Raw genomic sequence first — 16,079 nt, 5'->3', positions numbered from 1 at the left:
CAGTGCGAAACAGAAACACCATGGCATTGCGAAGTCGTCAAACACCAGGCAAAACTACAGAAAAACTACAGAAAAAAAGCAAACCACGGCCCAGCCGGGAGGTCGTCAACTACTTCTACGGCCGCAAGCTGACGCGCAACAGCAACGTGAAGGCCTCAAGCCTCCTCGTCACACACGCCGTCAACCCACTCCCTCACCGCCGCATCCGTCCACCTCCCCTCAACCTCCTCCTCCAACTCCACCAACAACGCCAAAGTCAGCACATCCCCTGACTTCTCCACACACAGCTCCTCCTCCACCACCACCACCACCTCCTCCTCATCCTCCTCCACCCTCCACTCAAACACCTCCTCCTCCCCCTCCCGCTCCGCCAACTCCCCCATCGTATACCCACTGGCAGTGACGACCAACCCCCGATGCAACCCCCTCTGCACCTCCCGATCCATCTCCAGCGCCTCGGCCGAGAACAACACCTCCTCGCTCACCGCCTCCCCCACAACCACATCCCCGGCCCGATGCTGCATCCACAGCCTCTCAAGCCGGTTCAGATCGCGGCACACAACGTGCACGCGGGTCGCGGCAGGCAGCGCATCGCCAAGGATAATCGCGAGCTCGGTCCACGTGACGTTCAGCCCCGTGCCCTTTTTCTTGTCGCCGGCGACCTCGACGACGATCTCGAGGGGGGTGGTCGCGGGGTCGAAGACCAGGTCTGCCCAGTCGTCTGCTGTCCAGATGGGGTAGTCGCGGACCCCGAAGGCGGATTGCGCGACGCGGCGGGCCTCTTTGCTGGTGGAGAAGAGGGGCGGTGGGGCGGAAACGGAGAGGACTTCGTAATCCTCTTCGCGGATTGTGAGACGGGCTGTTGGAGGGTTGCAGCGTCCCTGGTGTGCTGTTGTGGGGTTGCAGCGTCCCCATATGGCGAGGCGGAGCTCCGTTGGGAGGCGCGAGAAGGCCGGGAAAGTGGTTGCTGACATCTTGATAGTGATGTCGTGCGGAATTGGTGGGTAGAAAAAAGTTGTCTTGTGGTATGGTATGTGAGCTTTGGGGTTTACGGACGCAGAAGGGGGACGGGGGGATTCTGCCCTTTTAACGCACTGTGTTTTAGCGTGGGTGCGTTCTTTGGTAGGAGTCTTCTTGCTTGGGCTTGCTATTGTGGGTTTGTATTGTGGTAGCAAGGCGAATACAGTGGTGTTTCACTCGCGGATCTGGGTCGGCGTTGGGCGCTGTGAGTGGCTGCACCACGTTTTTCCTTCACTTCTTACTTCACGATAATGCGTTGTGGACCTCCACCCCTCACTTTACTTTGGTTATAGAGAAGAAACTTTTCGCATTGCATTTTTGCCTTTGTGACTCACTGCATGTACCGGTATTCAGTGTTGTGGAAGCAAGGCGATCGCAATGTGAGATTGGCATGGAATGCGGTAGATTACATTTCTTGACATCATTTGGTTACTATCGAAAATATCTTCATGTCTTGTGAAAGAAGAAATTTCAAGACCCGGAGTTGGGGAACGAAGGTTTTGGTTATGGCCCTTCTGTGCCAGTGGATCGAAGTATGCGAAAAGATGATGTATTTGTCAGTGCGTACTTTTATGGAAGAAATTGTTTGGATGTATGTGTGGGACTTGTAGACCTTGTGATTAGAGTGACTTCTTCAAAGTTTGAGTCTGCTTGCGTGCTGTAAGATAGCGGTGCACGATAAACTTACTGGCAGCATCGGTATGCTGACTGTATCGCTCTTCGATAGATATCAACTCAACTCACTTCACACTCACACAGGTAACGCGATCTGGAAGTATACAGACTATCCTAGGGAAATAAACATTCCTCGGAGCATTTACGGAGTGTTTACTGTACCCATAGCATGTATGATGTACCCTTGATGATGGTGATAGGGGCGGACTTGCCATCCGCGACTCCGTATCCCCGTATCCCCATATCCCCGCAGTTGTCAGCATGCAAACATGGTCTGGGGTGTTGATTGCATGGAAAGCGAGTGGTAAAAAAGCGTGGGGGTGTGATTAGACCGATGGGAAGAGAAATGGGGTTGGGAATGTTGACGATAGATAGAAGGATGGAACATGCCAGGATAGAAATGAGATAAGATGAGATGTGGAGATTGAAACTTGCTCACTCACGCTGTTCCTCCTGAATCGTGAAGATATCAGCGTGCGGATGTTAGGGTGTTGATACACAGAGGAAGGAAATTACAAGGATGTGGACTTCTCTGTCATCCCAAGTTGCCGACTCCGAGAGGGCCGTCCTGAGAGCGATATATTACGAACGTAGAGTCGAGCTACAATGTATACAAAAAGATAACTAGAGCCACTGCTCAAAGTCTACCACAATATGGGTCGATCCCAAGTTCATCAAAGGCGTCTCGCATGAATCCTCTACCTTCCCTTGTTAGCGACCTAGCACCTGTTACACAACATTGCACCAATCTACCAAACAGCATGGATGAATACACGGCGTCGTTCTATGCATAATATACAGAATCTTCCTATCTTCCTATAGGGCAGCAGACTACATAGCCGAACTCCACCGATCAGCAATACCAACAGCAATCAATTGTACCTTTAATAAAACACACTTGCATACGCACATGGAAGCGCTCTCTCACCATAACCGGACAGCCGCGCACTCGCCTAGCAAACGGGATGCCTAACCTCGAGGATCGAGACAACCGTCATTGTCATTGCCATCGCCATTGCCGTTACCATACCGAGGCTCGGTTGCCACCAACAGCGCATCACGGTACCTACAAGTCCCAGGAGACATCACGACATGTGTCGGAGGTGTGGTCGGACTTGAGCCGCACTCGTCCCGCGCCCACGAGCGCGAAAAGCTGAATAAGCACGGGTCCATGAATCGCGCTGCAGCGACGTCAGATGTTGTGCTGCTGAACGAACTGGATCCACTTTCACATGCGTGCGCTTCTTGCGAGGCGTCCCCCTCAACACTCAACATTCAACATTCGTCGCAATCGACATGCAGGACGCAGCGCAAGGCAGCGCAATGCGGAGCACACATACCGGGCATGACGAATTGGGTGGTTCAAAGCAAGGTTCGCAACTGATAAGGCTGGGTTTGGGGACCAATTGGAGAGATGTTATTTGCGGCCGGGGGGTTGTTTGTTCTTCCTGTGAAGACGAGGTTGCTTGTGATTGAGTGTTGTGATGTGATGAAAAGCAATGCAAACTGAGCAACCCTCTTTTCTGTTACAGACGAGAATGGTTATAATGTTGAATAACCTGCCCTCAACATCTCTTCTCACTCTAGCAAGCAATCCCCATTCATTCCCCACAAACTACTCCAAGCCATCTCAACAACCCACAAACTTCACGTCAACATCGGGGTTCCAACACTCCAACCCTAATCCAATCCAATCCGCTCAATCTCGCCATCCGCGCAATCGGCAAATCAGGACAGACCTGCGGTAATCTTCCTCGCTTCCAGCAATGCAGGACGCACCGTTACGAGCGGCATCCATCCCAGCCGCTTGATAACTGGGCCTGGCAATCCGGCCGTTCCACTGCCCACAAGCCATGAACACAAGCCGGACCAGCGCCAGCTTATCGTGACGTGCGCGCCCTGAGTGGTCGAGCACCCTTTCACATGTCTGCAGCCTGGCGCGCACGCCCAGTCGCGCTTTGGTGATCCAATGTCGCGACATTGGCAAACGTGCCCCAACGGCCAAGGCTCCGGAGCACAACCACACCAGAGGGATGGTGAACGGGTGTGTCGAGAGGGTACCTGTGTGTCGGTTTGCAAAGGTGAATACCTATTAATTGACTGCGTGACTATATGTGCGACGCTGAGAGGACTGTCAAATCTCGCTTGCTCAATTACAAGATCGCTAGGTCCACGGAATCTCATCCTCGTCTTATCGATAACCTAGATGTTGGAAAGCTCGTAACCCACTTTCACATGCTAAACCCGCCTGCTGCGTATAGTCCTTCACTGGATCAACGATTGCCCTCGACCGCCGCCGATTTCAGCACAGTCCAGCGCAACCGCATATAAACTCGTGTGTTGGGACCGTTTCCGCTGGAAAAACTCTGTGTTGCCCGATATTCTCTCTATCGTGTTTCCCAGTCATCGACATCAAGGAAAAAAAGCCCACTAGTAATAATTACGTTTCCCAGCTAGAGTTTACCTACAAAGAAGGAGAGAGTTACATGACACCACACGCCGAACAGGATAGCACTTCTTCGCAGACAAACGGCAAAATGACCAACGAAAGCGCCCCACTGACCAACGGCGAGACGCCTTCCTCCAGAGTGCTGTCGGTATGTATCTCCCTCCTGGCGCAATCGATCGCCACATTCGCTCGCATGTCCTAACGTACCCCAGCACCTGAACACCTACCCCGTAGTCCACGACTCAGTCGAACTCTACAAGTCGAACCCCTACGGCGCAAAGACCCTCTCCCTAGCCCACCAGACCTACACGCGCCTCACCCAGAGCCCATTTGCGCCCTACCTCCAAACACCGCTGGCCTACCTCTCACCGTACCTCTCAGCCGCAGACACGCGTCTCGACTCCGGGCTCAGCACGCTCGAATCCAAACTGCCCATTGTGAAGGAGGACACGAGCAAGCTGAAGGAGTATGCGTTCGCGCCGTACAAGTACCTGCTGGGCACGTGGGAGGACGAGTACAGCAAGACTCGCGGACAGGACGGGCTGGTCAAGACGGGCAAGGCGGTGCTGAGCCTCGAGTTGAAGGTCGTGAGTGATGCTTGCGTGGCTTTCTTGGGGTACTGGAACAAGGGGAAGGAGACGACGCAGAAGAAGGTTGAGGAGATCAAGCAGTAGGTGTGTGTTTGTGTGGTTTCCAGATGATAATAGCCACGGCGTGTTGGCAGATGGTGGCAGATGATGAGTTTGCGGCTGTGTAGATACCTTTCCTTCCGTTTTGTGCGTACTGCTGGTCTCGAAAAGGATGTTCCTTTTGGTTGAATAGATAAGATAATGATGACGAAGTATGCAAATTGCTCGTTGTGTTGACTTGTCGTTGCTCCAACCGTATCACTGGATCGTCCTTCTCAACAACCAAGATTCCACTTTAATACGGTATCACTGCATACCAGTCTGCGCCATACTCCAAACAAACGTCTACATGTACGGCGGGAGGAAAACGGCAATGTGGGACACAACAGGTTCATGAATTTCGTGAATTTGATCCCGAAGCCGGATTCTCATGCTTTGATTATCAAGCCCAAGTACACGCCTCGATGGCAGGCTACTTTTTGAATCCTGTCCACCCTGTGATATCCACTGACATGCCCATGCAGGATCTCCACGTGTGTCAAATCATGCCCGTCGACGCCCAGCCGTAACCGAAGAAATGCCTAGAACTGTAAGGGAGTGAAGAACCACCCTGCGCACGTTAGCATTGGTTCCACGATCCTCGATATGGAATCCACGCACTGTTCTTGCCCGACTGGTATCGCTCCTCGAAAGCCTTCTTCACTGTCTTCTTGGCCTCCTCCCGTTGCGAAACCTCCTTGAATGTGTCGGCCGAGACCACACCCTTCAGGTTCTCGAGCTCAATGGTGTAGCGGGTAGGCATGATGTGGGTGTCTGCTGGTATCAGCACCATTCCTCCAGACGGATCCTCATTTCCACATACAGTTGACCTGCTTGACGAAAGGCTTGACCTTGCTCTTCTTGGCCTGCTTGTTCTTCGACATGCGGCGGGTGACCTTTGTGGGGTAGCGCTCGATGCCAGCGACGAGGGCGTGAGGGAAGGGGTGCGACTTGGTGCCGTTGTCGAGAGGCGAGATGATCACGCACTTCTTGCCGGCATGGCGACCTCGGGTGATGATCTAGCGGGATGTGAGTGAGTGCGATCGCGGCGAATCGAGCGGCATTCAACGTACGACAACGCGTCCGACCTTGAGGCTGTGAATGGATTGTCAGCAGCTGTTCTGTCGCGTGTTGTGGTTTGGGTTCTCAGGGCGAGCGATTGGGTCCCCCAGACGTCCTGCCAGCGCTCCAATCGCGACCCTGAAATTCCCTGATAGAGCAGTCGGGGCACTCACAACTTCATCGTGGCTGTTGTCCTGGGAGTGGATGGTTAGTAGTCGTGAGGTTGGAGTCGTCGTCGTTATCCGAAAATGCTCTTCGTGTGCGTCGGCGAAAAGATCAAGCGAGCCTGCGACATTCGCTAGCGTCTTGGCGCACGCGCGCTGGTTGGCCAGCCATCTCGAAACTTCAAAGTCCCGCCAAAAAGTTCGCGACGCCTCGTTCCTGGCACATCCAGCCCGCAAGACCGCCACCATGAAGATCAAGGCCCTCAGCCGGTCGACCGCATCGGCGCAAGCCCCCGGCTCACATGTCGCAAAGGTGACGCGCAACCTCGACCCCAACCAGCATCCCTTCGAACGAGCCCGTGAATACACCCGCGCCCTCAATGCCACCAAGGTCGAGCGCATGTTCGCCCAGCCCTTCATTGGCGACTTCGAGCCCGGCCATGTCGACGGTGTCTACTCCTTCGCCAAAGACCCCGAGTCGCTTCAGCACTTTGCCAGCGGGAGTGGAGACGGAGTCGTGAAAGTATGGAACCTCACAAGTCGGGAAGAGAAGTGGCAGGCTCAGGCGCACGAGAACCTGGTCAAGGGAATGTGCTGGACTCGCGACAAGCAACTCATCACGTGCGGGTCCGATCGTCAGATCCAAATGTTCGAGCCGTATGCGCAGCCCTCCAAGTCACCGCCGAAAGCGACATGGCATGGCAACGCTGCCTTCACCTCCGTCTCACACCACCGCTCCTTGCCTTCATTTGCTGCAGCCTCTAGCACCGTCTCTATATACGACACCACTCGCACATCTGGAGCGCCAGTCCAGAATCTGGTATGGCCCTCCGCTATCGACACGATCAACTACGTTGCCTTCAACCAAGTCGAGACTTCAATCCTGGCATCGTGTGCGACTGACCGGGCTGTCGTTCTGTACGATGTCCGCACAAACTCCCCGTTACATAGAACCGTCCTCAACTTTGCATCCAACTGCATATCCTGGAACCCTATGGAAGCATACAATTTTGCTGTCGCCAATGAAGACCACAACGTATACGTAAGTGCTTGTCCTTGTTCTCGTAATTTCAGAGCCGTAAGCTAATATCTTCAAGATTTTCGACATGCGAAACATGAAGCGAGCCCTACAAGTCCTCAAAGGCCATGTAGCGGCGGTAATGAGCGTCGAATTCAGTCCTACTGGAGAAGAGCTTGTCACAGGTTCCTACGACCGCTCAGTACGCCTCTGGGAGCGTAGCAAAGGTCAATCTCGCGATATGTACTACACCAAGCGCATGCAGCGAGTCTTTTCCGTCGCCTGGTCTCCGGACAACAACTACATCCTCAGCGGTTCTGACGACGGCAACGTTCGACTTTGGCGTGCGCGGGCATCCACGAGGCAGGGTGTCAAGTCGTATGCCCTGCAGCAAAAATTGCAGTATGATGAGGCGCTCAAGGAGCGGTATAGTCACATGCCAGAGATCAAGCGCATCTCGAGGCATAGACATATTCCAAAGGCTGTCAAGAAGGCAGGTGAAATCAAGACTGAGGAACTCAAAGCGATCAAGAGGAGGGAGGAGAACGAGAGGAGACACACGAAGAAGGGGCAGGTCAGACGCAAGGCTGAGCGCGAGAAGATGGTATTGGCGAGGGAGCAGTAAGCGCCTATAAAATGATCAAGGAGTTTTTCCGCATAGCGACGGCGTTCATGGATGGTTTTGCGGGTATTGGGCAGCATTGCTGTTCATCAGACGGCTGGCAAGACGATATCAAAAGGACATTCGACAGCACTATAGGAACAAAATACCCACTACGCAACTACTCACATCTCTCCATCTGTTCGTTCTCTCTGTTTACGCATGCAAACGGTGGATCGTACTAGCGTGGTTACGTCATGCGTGTCACATCCTACGGTCCTCGTCGGCTATACAACTTCAACATGCTTTCAAATCAACCTTCATTGTATTACTTTTGTCACGTACTCCATCGATAACATTTTCACATCACTCCTCACAGTGGCAACAAACATGTCCGACGCCGACACCATGTCTTCCACCGCAGCCCTCGGGACTCAAGACGAGAAAATGAGTAGCCTGGGGCTGACTAAAACGATAGTAAACAACGAGAAGGTCTGCTGCTACAGCCGTGATCTAGGTGCCGTTTCGAAGAAGAATCCCGTTCTCGTGCTCGTCCATGGATACCCTCAGTCGAGCTATATGTATGTTTCTGTCTGTTTTTGTTTTCTCGTTCAAGTCTGTGTTTTGTCTTGGAACTATTCATTTAAAGTGTTCTCATACGGTTATCTCTTTCGCTACTTGGATGTAAACTACCCGCCATGTCTCAAAAACAGTCTATTCACCTCGCCCACTCGAGCAGCAAGTGCTGATGATTGTGTTATAGGTGGCGGCACTTCATCCCCCTCCTCCCTTCCACCGCGCCTCTATTTGTCCCCGACATGCCCGGCTACGGTGCAAGTGCGCCGACCGAGAAGATGGACAAGCTAACTGTCGGAAACGCCCTTATGGACGCACTGAAGAGCGAAGTATCAAAAGCACGCACTTCCAGTGATGCCCAAGGTGACATCCCAATCGTAATCATCAGCCACGACCGCGGCGCCCGCGTTGCACACCGTCTCGCAGTCAGTGGTGTAGCGGGCGTAGACATACGGGGCGTATGTTTAATCGACATTGTACGTCCCCCCTTATCCCTTCCTACCACCCATCTCCACCGTCAACAACCCGCCTCCTAGCAAACTCACCAGACCCACCACCTCTACCTAACTAACCCCCTAACCAAGGTCCCCACCTCAACCCAATGGCAACACAACGCCTCCCCCACCACCGCCGCAAAAGAAGTAACCGGCTACTTCCACTGGCCCTTCCTCGCCAACGTCTCCCTAGCCACACGCATGATCACCGCCCTCGGCCCCTCAACCTTCTGCACAGATATGATCCAGCGCTGGGCCGGCTCCGGTCTATCAAACCTAACCGCCGACTCCGCGCTTCCCCTCTACGGCGCCCTGTTCGCGCAACCCCATGTCCTGAAGGCGAGCTGCGAGGACTACGCCGCTGGCGCTACGGTCGATCTCGAGATGCAGGCTGCGGATCAGGAGGCGGGTAGGAAGATCAAGTGTCCGACGCTTTTGCTGTATAGTTCGGGGGGGATTGGGAGTCGGTTTGCGTTTCCGGATGTGTGGCGCGAGTGGGTGGGTGATGGGGTTGAGATTGAGGATAGGCCGTTGGGGGGCGGGGTGGGGCATTTTGGCGCGGAGGAGGCGCCTGAGGAGAGTGCGGAGGTTGTTGGGGAGTGGTTGGCGAGGCTGGCTGGGGGTGCGGCGTGATGTGAGGAGACGTGAGGGAGTGGATGTGTGCTACTGAACGTTTTGCTGCGTGGGACGAGGTTTCTCGAGGACGTGTGGAGTGGGGAATGTGTTTACCCTATTCGCAAGCTGTATACACGCGTTCGTACCTTTCAAACGTGGCACTCGATACACGATGAGAAGTCCAATGTCCTGTTTTGCAACTCACGCACGGTATTATGAACTCATGCTCAAGCCCCTATCAACAACAAGAAAACTCCTATCAAAGATACGGTATTGCTACACTTCCTCCCAAGCATACGGAACAGTATTCCTATTCTTACCTAGATATGCACATAGCCTATTCACTATTCATCAAGTTCAATCCTTTCAGTTCAGAGACCCTCAAGTAACCTGTTGTTGTTACCAATATATAGGGGAATGTGTGTACATAAGCCCGAAGCTCTCGAGGGCTATGTCGATCTGTCGACCGCGGATTATCGAATATCCATGCATGTACAGCAACCTGATCTGCTCTGGGCAGGGCAGTGTTTTTAGCCCTTTCACCCTATGACATAAAGTCCGTCTAGCATCTTGCTGAGCTTTGGGATATGTTGTGAGACCAAGCATGGATATGAGGGGGTTTCCCGCGCATGTTCACCAGAAAGGGTTCTTCTTTCGTCTGGCAAGCCGGTTGGTCTTTCCACTCCAAGATTAACAGAGCCAAAAACCAACAAGTCCACTGCCTGCACAAACATGTCTTACATCCAAACTCCACTTACCTTCCACACGACATAACATAACAACTTACCCCGTGAAAACTCCTACACACCACCATCTCCCTCCCTCGGCATACATTAAATCTTGGCGCGGTGCATCCGCATATTACGGTACTGTTTGTTGGGAATGAAGGGCTTGAGTGATGTAACGGGTTCCAGAAATGTAGGAGTGGAGAGGAGGTGTAGTTAAAGTATGGTTCGGGAAAAGGTGGGGCCTCGCACGGTGATGCACTACGCCTTACAGTGACCAACTACACGGTGACATTTTCTGACGGAACATTCGCATCAATAATGTTGAACCAAACTATCACGTACACAACATCAATCATATCAACGATTCATTTCATCTCATCCCATCTCATGCATCGCTAGATCCCCAACATACCCAACAACCCAGACCATGACCCCAAACGCCACCCTCCATCCATCCGTCTAAAACCCACCCACAATCCTCTTAACAACCCTCCTCGGCCCCTCGCCGCTAAGTTGAACCTGCCCCTCCGCCTCAGCACTCCTCAGCACCTCCAAGAACTCCGCGTTCTCCACCTGCTCACTCGCCCCCTCCCTAACATGCCTAACCAATTCGCTCATGCGGACGTTGTGGCCCGCACTACCCATCTCATCGAGCGCGGCCAGTACCGCGCGCTTAAGATCTTCCTTGCGTCTGCGATCGCCTGTGCTGGTGCCTTCGGTGAGGAGGCTCATATCGATGAGGCCCGTTCTGGCATCGGTGGCGGCTTGTTTGAGGGCGGATTGAATGAGGCGGACGGCTTCGTGCACGTCGTCGTCTGTGACGACTTCCGAGAGGCGCATTTTAGCGTGGGCTTCTGAGAGGCGGATCATAGATTCGAGTTGACGCGTGGTGGCTGTGATGCGGCGCTCCTGGGAGCGGATGTCTGCGCCGAGGGCGCGCATGGCGACGTATGCGTCGACGAGGGCTTTTTGCGCGGGCTCGGTGATTTTGGGGTGGATGTTGGAGCGCGCGTATGAGATGTATGAGGTGAGGAATTCGACGGGCATGACTTCGTTTTTGGTTGCGTTTTGCGGCGTGTCTTCGAGGTACATGCCGACGAGATGGCGGGCGAGGCGACGGTCGTTTTGCTCGTCGATGCGGTCGAGGACGAGGTATACGAGGTCGAAACGTGAGAGGAGTGTGGGGGGGAGGTCGATGTTCTGCGGGACGGGGAGGTTGATGTTGTACTTTGAGCCGATGGGGTTGGCGGATGCGAGGATGGAGGTACGGGCATTGAGGGTGGTGATGATGCCGGCCTTTGCGATGGAGACTGTCTGCTGCTCCATCACTTCGTGAAGCACGGATCGAGTGGATTCGGACATCTTGTCGAACTCGTCGATGCAGCAGACACCACCGTCGGACAGGACCAAAGCACCAGACTCGAGCACTAGCTGGCGCGTCTCAGGATCGCGAGTGATGTACGCAGTGAGACCTACGGCGGAGGAACCTTTTCCAGAAGTGTACACACCACGCGGTGCGATTCTGTGCACGTACTGCAGAAGTTGAGACTTGGCAGTAGACGGGTCACCACAAAGCAGGACGTTAATGTCACCTCTGTATCTCGGGCTACCGCCCTTCTCAAACTGCTTATTCGTGCCACCAAAGAGCTGGAGCAGAATACCCTTCTTAACGTCGTCCATTTCGTGGATACTGGGCGCAAGTGAGCGGGAGAGAATCTCATAGACTTCCGGACGGGCAGCCATTGCCCTGATCTTGGCTTCTTCCTCTTCGGAGACCTTGCGAGTCTCCTCGATGTCACCAGCTGCATGCTCGGCGAGCTCTTCCTCAATAGTCGATGCATCAATACCCATGCGCTTCTTGTCGACCTTCTGGATATGCAGTGCATCAACGTACGTCTTGAAGATGTTCTTGACTGATCGCTGACGGGGATTGATGCGGACCTGATTGCACTTGAAGATGCCCGTGATCTCGACTCTGTCACCAGCTTTGCACACATCGACCAGCTCGTCGTACGCGCAAAGGGAGACAGAATGGGGTGTCTGACCGTCGGGAACATTGTCTGGGGTTTCCTGGAGCTTGATGACTTGCTTATTCGCGAATCCAGAGCGGTTGTGCACGATTTGCATGGAGTTGGGTGACTCGCAGGCAGTGCGAGGGCACTTGGTAGGCTCTGTGATCTTGCCACGGTCAATGTCGACCCTGACAGAATGATTACAAACGGCGCATCGGAAGAAAGCTGCACAGATTAGCAGAGGCAAGATATACTCCTTAGAGAACCAACTCACCGTCTTTCATGTCAGGAATGATAGGGGTGGTTCTAATCACCAATCCCTTCACGCTAACCAACTTGTCCATATCGCCAGGGTTCAGCTCACGCAAATTGATGGTGTTGTCAAGCCCAAACGGCCTGACGTTGTAGGTCTTCTGGTCCACCTCACTGACTAGGTTGGGGATATCCGCAAACGGAGCAGGTGATGGGGCCCCAGGCGTAGGTGCATCCGAGCTGAGCATAGGCGGCAGAGAGCTTGCATCGCGAGTCCTCGATGGCGCATCACGTTGTGCCTGGGAGAGCTGGACCCTCATTTCCGCCATGCGCTTCTCGGCAATGTCCAACATAGTGTCCTTGATGGCCACATCCATGATGGGGATGATCTCATTGGGGTAGGCTTGCAGCTGATGCCACAACTTCCTCGTCGGCGGGTAAGCTTTGAGATTGCGGGCGTCCAAATTCAATGGCGTAACTCCAAGCTCGAGCATCATCTTCATGATCTCAACATACTCTCGTGCCATGGCGGGATGGTCGGCCGGCAGACTCATGCCCTCCTCGAGCTCACCGTCCTGGATCAAACGGTACTTTCGCTGGAAGTTCATCAAGAAGTCCTTCATGGCATGTCTGGCGTCCACAAGCGACACATTGGTGCCCCAGATGACCCGAGAAGAGTTGCCGCCCAGCACATCCGCATCTGAAGTATCCGGGTTGAGATTCGAAAACGTCGCGGTATCTGACGCGTCGTGGACCGCCATGCCATTCTCGTCAACAAACAGCCTGCGACGCCGACCGCCCGTGGATGGAGCACCAAACACATCAGAATGGATATCGCTGCGTCGGTTGCGCGTCGCCGACTCTGCGCCACGGACAAAGAGTGCGCTGCTGCTGCTGTGGGGGATATCGGTGTTCAGTCCATTGCGGGCTCGGCCAGGACTGGAGCTGGACGCGTAGTGGATGGGGGAAGAGTCTGCTCATATTAGCCACACATTCACCCCAAAGTCTCTGATACTGCCCACCTCCAATGTTCATGGCGCTAGCCTTCGGCGTCGCACCGCCATCGCTCTCTTCGGCGCCGTTTGCTGCTCCCGGATCGCCGCCATTCGCAGGCGACGAGCGGAAAAAGAGCGGCGATTGCGTGGATGTCGTCTGGAAGCGGGTGTTCCTCGGCGTGGCCTGCAGTCCCCGCGACGAAGACTGCTGTGAAGCTTCGGCGTGCAATTGTTCCTCTGGACCAGGGCTGCTAGCAGGGGCCTCTGTATTTCGGGTGCTGCGTCGGGGGGTCGCCGAAGCGGAGGTGCGCTGCGTGCGCCGCTTAGTCGGGGAAGACATTGCTGCGCCGTCCTCTGCGTGAGAGAATGCAACGCCGAGTGTGGATAGGGAGGGGTGGTGTTGCTCGACGCGTCGAAAGGAGCGGGGCGCGTAAAGTGGCTGCTAGCGTCCAGGGCACTTTCATCGATAACCACATTCCACGTTAACCCAGCAACGAAGCAAGCACGACGAGCATACTACACCAGCATATAACGGCAAAAGCACATTACAACATACAGCCGACTTCATACACGTTCCACGCCACAAACCACCAAAATAAACCCCACCATGGCGCCCCCCTCCAAACTCGCAATCTCCACCTCCGTCGTCACGCGCCTCGTCAAAGAAGAAGCGTCCTACCACAAGGAAGCCGTGCAGCAAGCCTCGCGCATCGCGAAACTCGAGAGCAGCCCCGGCGACGAGAATGCAGAGTACACGCTGAGACAAGAGGTACGCTAACCATCCTTCCCTTCAAAAAGAAAGAGAAAAAGAAAACCAAAACTCCACGTGCAAGTTTGAATGATGACTCAACGGCGAAACTCCGACGCGTCGGACTTTCTTGCGCGGCTAGCTGTGACGTAACTGAGACAGCGCTGAGTGGAGGGCGGGTTACGGCATCTCGCGTAGTTAACATGTAATACAGCGACAAGCCCTGCAGGAAACCAAGAACGTGCTTCCTAGCATGAAGGCCAAGATCGGTCAGGCGGTTGAAAGGCTGGAGGAAGAACTTGTATGTTGAGTTGTTCGAATGGCCTAGGGGGAAGATGAAAGCTAATCCATCTACGTAGGAGGTTAGTGGGGCAGATGCGCCCGACGCGGAGGTGACGAAGGCGAAGGAAGCGATTGCGAAGGGTAAAGAGGCGATGCAGGAGAGTGCGTAGGTGGGGATTATGAAAGTCGTGAACGGCATGCTGATAGGGACGAGCATACTGATGAAGCATACTCATAGAGGAGGGTATTGGAGTCTACAGATGGACGTCTGAAACGAGAAATGAAATGCAGCCAGAACACCGCGCTATGCCGAAAATATAAGACCTGAATGAGATCCGTTCCGAAAGGGATCGAGAAAACGAGGCCGCTCACGAACCAAGAAGTTTCGTCCGTCTTCATCGTAGCGGTCATAAGCCATCGCGTACTCGTCCCGCTCACGACTCGTCCATCTTGGCCTCGCTGTCGTCTTCGCCTTCTTCCAGATCTTCTCCCTCTTCTAACCCAGAAGAATCGTCATCTTCATGCCCCGCTTTCGCATCCAAATCCGCCATGTCGGTATCCTCATGAACGCCAGACCTAGCAAGAGACGGCGCAGGGCTCTGATCCCTAGAAAGCGCCCTCAACCGATCCTGCGGTGGAACCCTGAGTGTGGAAGAGCCCTCTCCGCTCTGGCTGACGTGAACCGGCGTCATGCCACCATCTGGCCGCGGAGTGCCAACATGGCTCACATCTCCCCTAGAGGTGCTGCCTTCAACATCCCCATCCTCATCTCCATCCTTCATCATGCCCTCCTTGCGCTCCGCCTCTTCCTTCTCATCCTTAATCATCCTCAGCATCTCTCGCGCCTCCTCTTCAATCCTGCCAAACTGCATCCGTCGCTCGCTCCACGTGTTCTTCGCAGACTGAATCTCCCACTCCAGCTCCGCAATCTCCTCGTCCAGTTTCGCATGCGCAAGCGCCTGCTCGTCCCGTGGTTTCAGCATCTTGCTGCTGGTAATCTTCTCCGTCAACTCGTCGTACGTCTTGCGCCCCGCAAGCGTCTCCTTGGCCTCGACCAGATCCACCCTTAGCTGTTCGATAGTGTCTTTGACATGTTGTTGTTTGGTCGTGATACCATCCTTCTCCACCGCATACCGTTTGCGCTCCTCGACATTACTCTCCGTTGTGAATTCCGCGCGCACAATAGCAAAGTCGAGCAACGAGAGCTCGTTCATTATGTCTCGCCGCCAGATGGCGACTTTGTGCGCTTTTTGCTCATTCGAGAGCGGTTTCGAGGCGGCTTCTTCCTGTTCGGGCGTGGCATCTGGTGGTGGGGAGGGCAGCTGGGCGCGCGCGACAGAGAAGAAGTTTGGTTTTAGCAGGCGATCGGCTGTGTGCATGTATGGGCGTGCTTCGACGGCGAGGAGACGAGAGACATTGTGGAGCGCATCTTGAGACTGTTAATGAGGCTTTGTGTTGGACGTGGGAAGCTTACCTTCGTCTGGTTGCGAAAGCAGTGTCCAGTCATTTGGCGCCATGACGTGTTGATCTCTTTGCCGAGGACAGGATTATGATGGGCGTGGAGGGTTGGAATGTCGAGATGCTGACCAAGTCGCGTTCCCCATCGCGAAGTCGAAGTTCGAGGCTGCCAAGGCGCGACTCGCAGCTCACCCGCGGTTCGCCAAACCGTCTCCACTCACTGCATCTCGGGCGCGCGTCCCATGGTTGCAACCACGTCTGC

At 54.3% G+C, this 16,079-nt stretch overlaps 9 protein-coding genes across 9 annotated transcripts; 4 read left to right on the top strand and 5 right to left on the bottom strand.

The window, feature by feature from the left end:
• Positions 1–4: 4 nt before the first annotated feature.
• On the bottom strand, positions 5–1,260 carry P153DRAFT_401277 (uncharacterized protein). The gene has a single exon (XM_033671896.1). It carries the CDS (start codon positions 972–974, stop codon positions 156–158), a length of 819 nt encoding a protein of 272 aa, XP_033518578.1. The 5' UTR covers positions 975–1,260; the 3' UTR covers positions 5–155.
• Positions 1,261–3,197: 1,937 nt separating this feature from the next.
• On the bottom strand, positions 3,198–4,030 carry P153DRAFT_136794 (uncharacterized protein). Its single transcript, XM_033662079.1, has one exon. It carries the CDS (start codon positions 3,877–3,879, stop codon positions 3,424–3,426), a length of 456 nt encoding a protein of 151 aa, XP_033518577.1. The 5' UTR covers positions 3,880–4,030; the 3' UTR covers positions 3,198–3,423.
• Positions 4,031–4,232: 202 nt separating this feature from the next.
• Positions 4,233–4,818, top strand: P153DRAFT_361362 (uncharacterized protein; the record flags this gene model as incomplete). Its single annotated transcript, XM_033666981.1, has 2 exons — positions 4,233–4,292; positions 4,357–4,818. 2 exons carry the CDS (start codon positions 4,233–4,235, stop codon positions 4,816–4,818), a joined length of 522 nt encoding a protein of 173 aa, XP_033518576.1.
• Positions 4,819–5,354: 536 nt separating this feature from the next.
• Positions 5,355–6,055, bottom strand: P153DRAFT_361361 (60S ribosomal protein L27-B; the record flags this gene model as incomplete). Its single annotated transcript, XM_033666980.1, has 5 exons — positions 5,355–5,383; positions 5,434–5,586; positions 5,636–5,831; positions 5,886–5,907; positions 6,048–6,055. 5 exons carry the CDS (start codon positions 6,053–6,055, stop codon positions 5,355–5,357), a joined length of 408 nt encoding a protein of 135 aa, XP_033518575.1.
• A 230-nt stretch (positions 6,056–6,285) lies between these two features.
• Positions 6,286–7,681, top strand: P153DRAFT_390729 (WD40 repeat-like protein; the record flags this gene model as incomplete). Its single annotated transcript, XM_033670972.1, has 2 exons — positions 6,286–7,080; positions 7,136–7,681. The coding sequence occupies 2 exons, from the start codon at positions 6,286–6,288 to the stop codon at positions 7,679–7,681; spliced, it is 1,341 nt and encodes a 446-aa protein (XP_033518574.1).
• A 384-nt stretch (positions 7,682–8,065) lies between these two features.
• Positions 8,066–9,360, top strand: P153DRAFT_302502 (alpha/beta-hydrolase; the record flags this gene model as incomplete). Its single annotated transcript, XM_033664456.1, has 3 exons — positions 8,066–8,238; positions 8,421–8,709; positions 8,818–9,360. The coding sequence occupies 3 exons, from the start codon at positions 8,066–8,068 to the stop codon at positions 9,358–9,360; spliced, it is 1,005 nt and encodes a 334-aa protein (XP_033518573.1).
• Positions 9,361–10,529: 1,169 nt separating this feature from the next.
• On the bottom strand, positions 10,530–13,669 carry P153DRAFT_302438 (MCM-domain-containing protein; the record flags this gene model as incomplete). The annotated part of the gene is made up of 3 exons (XM_033664451.1): positions 10,530–12,307; positions 12,357–13,310; positions 13,357–13,669. The coding sequence occupies 3 exons, from the start codon at positions 13,667–13,669 to the stop codon at positions 10,530–10,532; spliced, it is 3,045 nt and encodes a 1,014-aa protein (XP_033518572.1).
• Positions 13,670–13,740: 71 nt separating this feature from the next.
• Positions 13,741–14,738, top strand: P153DRAFT_136680 (tubulin binding cofactor A). Its single transcript, XM_033662078.1, has 3 exons — positions 13,741–14,098; positions 14,292–14,378; positions 14,437–14,738. The coding sequence occupies exons 1-3, from the start codon at positions 13,937–13,939 to the stop codon at positions 14,527–14,529; spliced, it is 342 nt and encodes a 113-aa protein (XP_033518571.1). The 5' UTR covers positions 13,741–13,936; the 3' UTR covers positions 14,530–14,738.
• On the bottom strand, positions 14,438–15,932 carry P153DRAFT_371053 (uncharacterized protein). Its single transcript, XM_033669173.1, has 2 exons — positions 15,834–15,932; positions 14,438–15,788 (listed from the first exon to the last, which is right to left on the bottom strand). Exons 1-2 carry the CDS (start codon positions 15,874–15,876, stop codon positions 14,794–14,796), a joined length of 1,038 nt encoding a protein of 345 aa, XP_033518570.1. The 5' UTR covers positions 15,877–15,932; the 3' UTR covers positions 14,438–14,793.
• Positions 15,933–16,079: the final 147 nt, after the last annotated feature.

This window comes from Dothidotthia symphoricarpi, assembly GCF_010015815.1.
Source record: "Dothidotthia symphoricarpi CBS 119687 unplaced genomic scaffold P153scaffold_24, whole genome shotgun sequence".
In the NCBI taxonomy this organism is placed as follows: Eukaryota; Fungi; Ascomycota; class Dothideomycetes; order Pleosporales; family Dothidotthiaceae; genus Dothidotthia; species Dothidotthia symphoricarpi.
This window is presented reverse-complemented; position numbering and strand designations above follow the sequence as displayed.